Source organism: Theobroma cacao, chromosome 1, assembly GCF_053813885.1.
Source record: "Theobroma cacao isolate CCN51 chromosome 1, ASM5381388v1, whole genome shotgun sequence".
Taxonomy (NCBI): domain Eukaryota; kingdom Viridiplantae; phylum Streptophyta; class Magnoliopsida; order Malvales; family Malvaceae; genus Theobroma; species Theobroma cacao.
This window is the reverse complement of record NC_142639.1, coordinates 13,161,187-13,171,649: the sequence shown is the minus strand read 5'-3', so window position 1 is coordinate 13,171,649 and position 10,463 is coordinate 13,161,187. Positions and strand designations below refer to the sequence as shown.

The window sequence follows — 10,463 nt, the reverse complement described above, 5'->3', positions numbered from 1 at the left end:
CGTTTAGTACTTTAGAATGCAATGTAATTACAGATAGGTGACGTTTGATACTTTACAATGCTATATGATTATAGGTAATATGATTGCAAGTAATGTGATTGTAAGAAAAATAACATTACAATATTTGGTATATAAGCAAAATAATGATTAAAATGCAGAGAAGATAACATTGCAGCTGTTTGGTTTACAATTACTTTGCCGGGAATGTAATGTTAATTTTTAGAATTACCTTTGTTTATTAAATGCAAGTTTAATATACTTGTATTTTTTATTGTTAATTTTTATCTAATATCATCTCTTAAATATATTTTTAATATCATATGTTTTATTTTCATTTCTTATTATAATTTAATATATATTTTATTTTTATTTCTTTAATATAATTTTTTATATTATATATTTTATTTTAATTTCTTTTACCTATATTATATAAATTTTAATTTCTTATATTTTATTTTATTTTAATTTTTAATTCTTATATTATATATTTTATTTTAATATTTTTTATTTTAATTATAACATTACAAAATGTTTTTAACAAAATAATAAAGTTAAAGGGTAAAAATATCTTTAATAATATTGTAGAGTGTAATGTAATGTGATTGCATTACAATCTTACATTACAGTAGTCTGTTACAAAATGAACATTATAATATAATTTAATTGGACACCTTACAGCGAATATGCTCCTATTTCCCTCATACCAAAGGCCACCTAATGATTTTCCTTCATTGTTTTGCTGAATTTGTATAGGTTGTACTTCATTTACAAGTATACCTCTGCTATGGTTTTTTTTTTTTTTTTTTTAAACTCTTGCAACTATGCTTAAAGCATTGGTGGAATGTAGAAGTGATCATTTCATTTTGGTGTATCCATGGTCAACAATATGTTTTACATTGTCTTTGTATTAATCACATGAAATAATGGATTTGATTTCATATTAGTAATTACAAGTTAGAGTTTAACTTTCCCAAGAACCCTTTGCTCTCCTTAATTAAAGTCTTGAATCATCGCATGATTATTTTTTTTAATCGATGAAAAGGGGATTCGAAACCCTACTCTTTAAAGGAGATATCGTGCTTCAACTAACTAGCCAAATATTTGAGTATTCCAAACTCTTTCATTGTCTTTAAGATAGTTCATCTAGGGGAACTCCAAACTCTTTCATTGTCTTTAAAAGAAGTGTATTGATAACAGATCCATCATTTACTAAGATTTGATTGATCTTCTATTCAGAAATATATCCCACAACAAAAAGAAATTGATAGTATAGGGTAAATCATAGTAAAAATCTTCAGCAGAGAAATTAATCTTTGAAGTGCAAAAATGATTAGAATTGAGCTCCACTTTGTCTTCATTCTCAACATTTTCATCACCTTGGTAACGAGGTGTGGGAACCAACCTTTCATTTTTGAGCTAAACTAGCATGAATTCATTTAAAGTGATTAGCAGTCTGGACTTGTGCATAATTGAACTTTCATGCCTTAATGGAATTGCTTTACATTGAGTTGCATCCTTCACCATTTTGGATCCTCTTCACACTTTCTTTGACTTAAGTCTCTTGACCTCTTCGATGGTAATTAGGATCCATTCTTTTTTGTCTTGACCTACAATTGTTTCGCAATAAGTATTGCTCCCATTTTCTTGAAGATCAATTGCTTCCCTTACATGGGGACCAAAGATGCAAATTTTTTGGTTATACTCGATACATTAGGTTGAGAACCATACTAGTTATGGATGCTAAGTTTGATTATGTAATTTCTTCCTCAAACTCAAATTGTCCATCATTTTAAAGCCTCCTGATTTTATCTTTCTAAGTGCAGCATTTTTCAACAAAGTAGCTAATCAAGCGATGGTACTCACAATACTTAGGATCATTCACTCAATCAGCTTCTTCAAGCCCCTTCATTTTTGACATCTAAATGAGCTTAGCCTTCAAGAGGTTTTTCGACATGTTTCTTGAGTCAGGAAGAGATACTGCTTTTTTCGTCATCTCTTCAAAGAGGTCTTATTTTTACATTTATCTTGAGAAGAAGTAGGCTTTACTTTTTGAAATTTCTTTAGCTTTGGGGACATCTTGAGAGGCTTGGTGTTCATAATACTGCTTACTTTCACTCTTATGAATAAATGTTTTTCCCCTTTTGCAAATGTCTTATTTCTTCTTGCCCTTATTTTGCTCTTGCACAAAAGCCCATTGATTTTTAACTGTTGACATGCTTGACTCCATGTAACGTACACAAGTAGCTAATTCTGTAAAGGTCTTAACCTTAATGCTTTGAAGAATGTAGCGTGAACCCCATTTCAACCTAGGGATGCACGTATCAAAAGCAGATGACTGGAACAATTACCCTGTGTAGTTGAGATTCAAATTTTTCTACATGTAGATGTAATTTCAATCATGCTAACCACACAACAAAAGTGATTAAGGAATTCATGCTCCCGTTGTTCCTAATTATCAATTGTCCCAAGCTCATAATGAATCTACTATTAAAGGCATTGCTTTAGTAGATGTGGTCATGCGCAACATTCAAACTTTCACTCAGCTTTGGCTTATTGTTAAATTTTGGCTTTGTTGGTTTCCCTTGTAACATCAATGTTTACAAATGAAACATCAATAACAGGAATTTAAATATGGTCAAAATATCCACCAAGACTCTGTACTTATACATTTTATTTAATTTAGTCTCTGCACTTAAAATCAAAGCAATTTAATTTCTTGATTTTGAGAATTACTTTAATTAAATCTTTTTCTCTAATGACATACTATTTTGCTGTTAAAAAGATGATGTCATTGCTGACATCAGCACTGATGTGATATATTTTAATGACGTGGTATGCCACGTGATACTAATATGATGATGTGACAATACCATGTAGCAATGCTGACGTGTCAATACCACGTGACAGATCAAAAGTCTGTTAAAAAAAATTTTTTTTACCGTGTCATAAGGATTAAATTGAATAAAAATATATACTATATAGATTAAATTGAATAAAATTAAAATATTAAAAGATTAAATAAAAAATATAAATCTTTAAGTATTTTTCGGGTAAATGAAAAATTATTTGATTAGTTTGCAAAGATTTTAACATTTCGTAGAGATTAGTATCTGGCGCGAGGATGGGGCTCTAAAGCAGAGCAAATAGCCCGGCCCAATTATGATATTTCAAAGCAGATGGATCAACAACATCCAGCGCAATACGATTTGGATAGTTGTGTGCATCTGTGGCTTTGGCTTTCTCATCACCACCTAAAACACCTCCAACAAGATCTGTCAAATCCCATGTGGCATTACCACAGCCTCTACCTCTCTGCAAAATATCAACATGCGAATCCACATCTCATGCAGCAACCAATAGGGTGCAGCTGACATATACATTTCCTGATCCACAACATCTTCTCTTTTCCGATATAAGCCCCTCCTCTCCTCCAAGCCCAAACAGACTGCACCATCCTTAAGCAAACAGAACCAAGTTAAGCTTAAAGCCTCAGCCCTCAGGCATCACCATGGCAACCTCCGCTATCCAACAATCAGCTTTCGCTGGCCAGACCGCTTTGAAGCAGTCCAATGAGCTCGTCCGCAAGGTCGGTGTCTTCGGTGGCGGTCGTGTTACCATGCGCAGAACTGTGAAAAGTGCTCCCGCCAGCATCTGGTAATTACATTTTTCTTGCTGCTTCCTAGTACTAGCTGGTAGTATCTTTTATGAACAATTTCCCGTCTAATTCAATATAGTTTATCCAAATCTTGTGAAACAATAATACTTTGAAAAAAAAAAAACAGTTTGTACGGGAGCAGAGCCTAGTCACAATCAGGCTCAAATTAAGCCAACTGAAATATATGTCAACTATTTGTTATAGTTCGAAGAGACAGACAAAGCCTAAGTTGAACATTAGGAGCATTTTTCGTTTTGTTGCGTGGAAATCTAACATCTAATGTCCAAAACGATTTTGTAGAGAAAAAACATGAGAGAGTGAACTATATTTCTGGTTTATGATCTGATTACTTGACCTATAATTTGACAAAAAAACAGGTATGGCCCTGACCGCCCAAAGTACTTGGGTCCATTCTCTGACCAAATCCCATCATACCTAACTGGAGAATTCCCTGGTGACTACGGGTGGGACACCGCTGGATTATCAGCTGACCCAGAGACATTTGCTAAGAACCGTGAGCTTGAGGTGATCCACTGCAGATGGGCTATGCTTGGTGCCCTTGGCTGCGTCTTCCCTGAAATTCTTTCAAGGAACGGTGTCAAGTTTGGAGAGGCAGTTTGGTTCAAGGCTGGATCTCAAATCTTCTCCGAGGGTGGCCTTGACTACCTTGGCAACCCAAACCTTATCCATGCTCAGAGCATTCTTGCAATCTGGGCTTGCCAAGTTGTGCTCATGGGATTTGTTGAAGGATACAGAGTCGGTGGTGGACCACTCGGTGAAGGACTTGACCCAATTTACCCAGGTGGTGCTTTTGACCCACTTGGATTGGCTGATGATCCTGATGCCTTCGCAGAGTTGAAGGTTAAGGAGATCAAGAATGGCCGCCTGGCAATGTTCTCCATGTTTGGATTCTTCGTCCAGGCTATTGTCACCGGAAAGGGTCCCATTGAGAACCTTTTCGACCACCTTGCTGATCCGGCGACCAACAATGCATGGGCTTATGCCACTAACTTTGTCCCCGGAAAATGAACAACTTAGATAGATCAATGGTATGTCTTTGAAAGCTGTAAAATTAATCACTACGTGGCATGTGTTGAATATCTCGAGTGCAGATGTAATTTAACTGCTTATCTTTGGGGCTATTGTATAATTAAAATTTCAGATCTTTTGTGCGTGAAATAGTATATCTTTGACTTTCTTAAGATCAAGCAACAAAACTTCACAGGTCTAAGCACTTAAGCATGGTTCTCTGCAGCACTTAATATAGACAACTCGTTTAAATGTTTGACTCAAATTTTAATCCAGAATCAGTTTGGATTCCCATAAAATTCTATTGGTCGAGAATTATTTGGCGCTTAATTTATTTATAATACGGTAAGAGTCCTTAATGGGTAGGAACTTTCAGTAATCAAATAACAGGACTGATCTATAAATATAGAGTAGGTCTTTTAACCTTTAGAATTATGAGAGAGAAAGATGTACTCTCTTTTTTGGGAAAGTTTCAGAGAGTTGTAATGTATGATAAAGAGTGATAAAAGTCACAAGTTGGAATCAGAGGCATGGCTAGAAATTAGCAAAACAAGATGCAACCATGAAGCACGAGTAGTGATCAAAGGTGATGGTCCGGGAGCTGTGTTGTTACAGATTGTGTTCATGAGATGGAAGACATGCAAGAGTAGTTTCATTACGACAAAAGTGTTAGTTGCATGTGAGATCATTCTTGACTGCTCTAGCGGTGCAATTTATTGAATTTCTGGATTTGAGTGAGAATTAGTGTTGTTGAAGATCTAAAGACAGTAGGGGCAGACCTTGGATTATAGAATAGAGAATTTTTTCTCACTGATATGGATACTTTTCTTGTGATATTATATTCTTACTCCACTCTGTCTAACATGTTCCAAAAATATGTTGAATGTAACATTGATTTGTTGAGGAAATCACACATGGCAAGGTGGTCGTGGCAAAAAAAGTGGCGGTTTCGTCTGTGGGAAATTGATAAAAGAAAAGAAAAGAAAAGAAAAGATGTTGATGATGCTAATTAATATGGTCTCTAGATGCAGAGCAAGTGAGTGGTAATTCTTGTTGATTGAAGTTCTTCTTTGAAGTCAACAAGGATGAAAGTTGACTCAATGCATTTCATGTGAATTGGGTGGAGTCAATGTCAAGATTGCCTAAGAAAAAGATCCTAGCCATTTCTATAAACCCTCAAAAGTGATGATGCGCACAATAACTGAAGACCTCAAAGTTATCATCCCATTCAGTCCTGGTGAAAAAATCATTAACGTAAGCCAGCAGCTGAGGCAATCACCAAAAATCTTTGCAAGAACACAATCCATTTTTGAAATGATGAAAGCGGCTATTATCTCTTACAATAATCTCGCGACTGTAGATTTTTGAGAGCAGTTTAGTTACAGAATGGCAATCATTACAAACACGAAGGTTCTTCATGATGCGAATGGGAGACCCAGCTTCAACATTGATGAGACCAAAGGCAATGGCCAACCTCTCGCTATGCTTTTCCAATTCAGCTTCCTTCTCTTCCTCCTCTTCACTGTACAACAACACTTGGCTTGTGTCAGGAACATGTCCCGCAAGTTTCAATTTCTCTGCCATCTCACTCAATTTGGAATAAAGTTCTTTTGTTTGGGGATGTGATTTATCTCCCACAACAAACTCATGAACCACACCTCTATGCTCTATTGAACTGCAGCCTGGGTCTTTTCTCAATCCCCTCTTTTTCATCATTTCTCTTACTTTAGAAACTTTGTCCGGCTCACCAGCTATAGCATACATATTAGAAAGAACAACATAACCCCCAATAGTCTCTGGAGCCAGTTCAATCAAATGATGAGCAGCATATTCACCTATCTTTGTGTTTCCATGGTTCCTGGCACCACTAAGCAACGTCATCCAAATTACTTTGTTTGCTCTCCTGGGCATCTCTTCAATGATATTTTTTGCTTCTTCAAGATCCCCAGCTCGACATAACATGTCCACCAAACAACCATAATGTTCTATAGTAGGTTTAATTCCATATTCATTTATCATTGTATTAAAATATCCACGACCATCATTGATCAACCCTGCATGACTACAAGCATTAAGCACACCTACAAAAGTTATAGCATTAGGCTTCACACCAATTCTGCACATTTCAAGAAAGAATTCTAGAGCATGTTCAGCCATACCATGAATACTCAAGCCTACAATTATAGCAGTCCAATGCCCCAACTTCTTGTTGGATATGGTCCGAAAAATTGTTAGAGCACTATCAATGCTCCCACACTTGGAATACATTTCGATTAACACTGTCCCAACAACCCCATCTAATTCAATTCCATTTTTAACAATGTAAGAATGCATCGATCTTCCCTTACCAAGACTAGCTAATCCAGAGACTGCAGAAATGACACTAACTAACGTTGCATGGCTAGGCCTAAATTCCTCCTTTAACATTCTCTTAAACATCTCCAAAGCTTCCACAAAGTGCAAATTCAATTCAAGCCCTCCTATAATTGAATTCCATGTGATCAAATTCCTTTTGGGCATTCGATTAAACAATTTACAAGCGGAATTAATATCTCCAGCTTTCATATACCCATTAATCATAGTATTCCACGAAACTAAATTCCTATTTGGCATTTTCTCGAATATCTCTCTAGCAGTCTCAACCTCCCCACATTTTGCCAACCCATCAATCAAAACCGTCCACGAAAAACAATCTCTCTCAGGCATTTCCTCAAACGCCTTCATCGCAACCTTAACTTCCCCACACCTCGCATACCCATCAAGCAAAGAATTCCATAAAACCAAATCTTTCTCACCCATCACATCAAACACTTTGTGAGCAGAAGCAATCTCGCCGCACTTTGAATACAAATTGACCAAGCTACCCTGCGTAAATTTATCTAATCCAAAGCCAAGCTTCAAGACCAACCCATGGATCTGTTTCCCTTCATTTACAGCATTTAACTTAGCACATCCCTTTATCACGCAAGGAAACGTGAACTCATCGGGCGGAAAATGATGAAGCAGTTGGGCAAACAAGAAGATGGCTTCATGAGATTGTTGGTTTTCGACGTAGCATTTGATGATGATGTTCCAAAGAATCAACGTGGGCAGCTGGATTTGGTCGAAGACGGAGCGAGCATAGCGGAGGTTGTTGATATCGGGGTCGGCATAGAGAGAAAGGAGGCGAGAAGAGATTGAAGGGTGAGAGAAAAGGCCGGTTTTGAGGGAAAACGCGTGGAGCTGTTGGGTTTCTGGGTGGGTTTTGGAGGATCGGAGAAGTGAAAAATGGAGGGCGTGAGGGAAGTGTTGGTGGAGAGTGTGGGAAGGTGTTAGCTGTTGCATTTTGGGTGATGAGAATTGGGAAGAAGGGTGTCAGAGGAATTTATTATTTATGGTAGGTGAAAATTTGGAGGGAATTTGAGTTACTGGGCTGGTCTGGTGGTTAAATCCAAAATTTTCAATTTATTTTTTTTATTTTGGAAGGCAACTTTGATTTCATAATAATAAATAAATTACAAAAACCTAACAGTTAGTTCCGGTACGAGAAGACAGTATAAGCCCCTGTCAAAATATAAACAGAAACTCGGCTTACATCAGCTGGTTGCTAGAGACCAAGAAGCTTTCCTACCCATATCTCAAGGCTAAGATCCTTGTACAGCATACAAGCCCAAAATAAAAATTCCCTCTAATCAATAAGAGTTTTCCAGTGAGTTGCAGATTTTCATTCAGCAGTGTGGACTCTTCATTCACAAGCCTGCCTGCACCTCCAAAACTCTTCACTCCCTCTGTGGCCAACACATCTGTTTCTTGGTTTCCGTCTCTAAGCACATGGATGAACAATATATATATATATATATATATGCATATATTAATATTTTTTTAAAAAATACGTATAATCTTTGTTCATTTATATATATTAATTCTAACCTATAAAGTCTTTTCCTAACAACCATAGTAGGATTTCGATGAAATTACATGCATTTTAAAAAGTATTTCGGATATTTTATTTGAAATGTAAGGTCAAAATCAACTCAAACTCTAGAAGATGAGCTCATATCTCTAGAAGGTTTTTTATTTTTTAAAAAAAAAAATTATTTTGGTTTTTCAAAAATGTTGGTTGATTTCCTGTCCTTTTCACTTATTGGTTTTGCTTTTGTAATCAAAACGACTTTGAAAGTTATACGCATACTGAGTTGGTGCACTCTCACAAACTTCTAGTTAAACTTTGAATAAGTTTCGGTTTTTGATATATTTTTTCAAAAGAATTATAAATCAACTTGTTCGTATATTATTTATAATTTCGATGACTACTTTCATATAATTATAAAATTGACAATGGAATAATATGTATGTTAAGCAAGCAACTAATCAAATAAATAAATTCCTCATTTTCTTCTTTATTGATGCTTATATTATTATATTTATAATGTGCATAGAAGGCATTAACATGAAAATTTTCAAGGTAATAAAGAATCTTCAAACATTTCAATTTTTATTATCTACCACAAAGAATAAAGAAAATTCAAAGGAAAAAAAATCTCGTGACCAAGCCTGGGTGAAGTAGTAATTTTTCATAAAGCACCATACGTCAAATTATTACAATTCAAACCTTAAATCATAAACTTTGTAACACTTACTATCTTAGGTTGTAATGATAACACAACACTCCCTTCACAATTAATTTCCTCAATCCCTTGCTCTTCACCTTTTTTGTTTCTCCACTCCTATTGTAAGTTCATACTTAGCATTAATTACTTCCGGGGACAACCTTACATGTAGTATAATCGTGTTACATGACACCATTTATTCACTCAAATATCCGAAATTTATACTTGTTACATGATCTTGTAATGAAGTTTCTTGTTTTATGCATCTTGTAACGAAGATTTTAAGAGTGATTGCTAGATGGTAATATAAATACTGATATTTGTCCATATTCATATTTCATAATTTATTTAATAGATACTGTTAAAATAACTGGACTCAATACATAATACAAATTTTTTAATTTTGATACAAATTAAAAAATTTCAAGACCTATTTGGGATTTATATAATATTTGACCTAATAGAGATTTGATCCTAAGCTTAGTGACCATTATAATGAAATTATTCTGCAAAGTTGATATGGATATGGAAATGGGCATGACAACCAACATGTCAACTTCAATTTCTATCTATATTTTCATCATTTGCATTTAGGGTGACTATATCATATATACTTAAAAGTGATTCTATTTAAAATGCCTAATGACTCGAGTGAGAGTTAAGTATAATTTAAATTTTACTTGGTTGATATTTTTATTATTTGTTTTTTAAATTTTATTCAAAAAATAAAAAATAATAAAAATATCGATCAAAAAAATTTATCTGTAATGATTATAAATAACATTGGAAATTTTATTGCTTATGAATAATATTTATCATAAAAAAAGATAAAAGAAAATATTAAATTTTTTTGTATAAAAAACTCCATTCCAATTTTGAGTTTTCTATTAATTAATTGAAAATGCCAAAAGGACCAAAAAGACTAAAATATCCTTAGCATCTCTAAAATTCCATTCAACTCCATCATAAAACCCTAAACCCATGATTTAATGCATTTACTTAAAATTACTTTTTTATTTTATCTAATTTTTTAGACATTTTAGCTCATTACAATGCTTTTTCGTAATGATATCAAACACTTAGAAATCTCAAATCACACTTTTTTTTAATCACATTGAATTTTGAAATGATCCCAACTCCATCCTGTCGTTTGATCCAAACGTTAGCGGAGGGAATTAATTTAAGAGGTA

The 10,463-nt window shown here is 34.6% G+C and overlaps 2 protein-coding genes across 2 annotated transcripts; one reads left to right on the top strand and one right to left on the bottom strand.

Annotated features, from left to right (window-relative positions):
* Positions 1–3,289: 3,289 nt before the first annotated feature.
* On the top strand, positions 3,290–4,834 carry LOC18612444 (chlorophyll a-b binding protein 151, chloroplastic). Its single transcript, XM_007049246.3, has 2 exons — positions 3,290–3,654; positions 4,033–4,834. Exons 1-2 carry the CDS (start codon positions 3,509–3,511, stop codon positions 4,682–4,684), a joined length of 798 nt encoding a protein of 265 aa, XP_007049308.1. The 5' UTR covers positions 3,290–3,508; the 3' UTR covers positions 4,685–4,834.
* A 1,052-nt stretch (positions 4,835–5,886) lies between these two features.
* On the bottom strand, positions 5,887–8,443 carry LOC18612443 (pentatricopeptide repeat-containing protein At3g62890-like). The gene is made up of 2 exons (XM_088804463.1): positions 6,844–8,443; positions 5,887–6,765 (listed from the first exon to the last, which is right to left on the bottom strand). Exons 1-2 carry the CDS (start codon positions 8,006–8,008, stop codon positions 5,960–5,962), a joined length of 1,971 nt encoding a protein of 656 aa, XP_088660589.1. The 5' UTR covers positions 8,009–8,443; the 3' UTR covers positions 5,887–5,959.
* Positions 8,444–10,463: the final 2,020 nt, after the last annotated feature.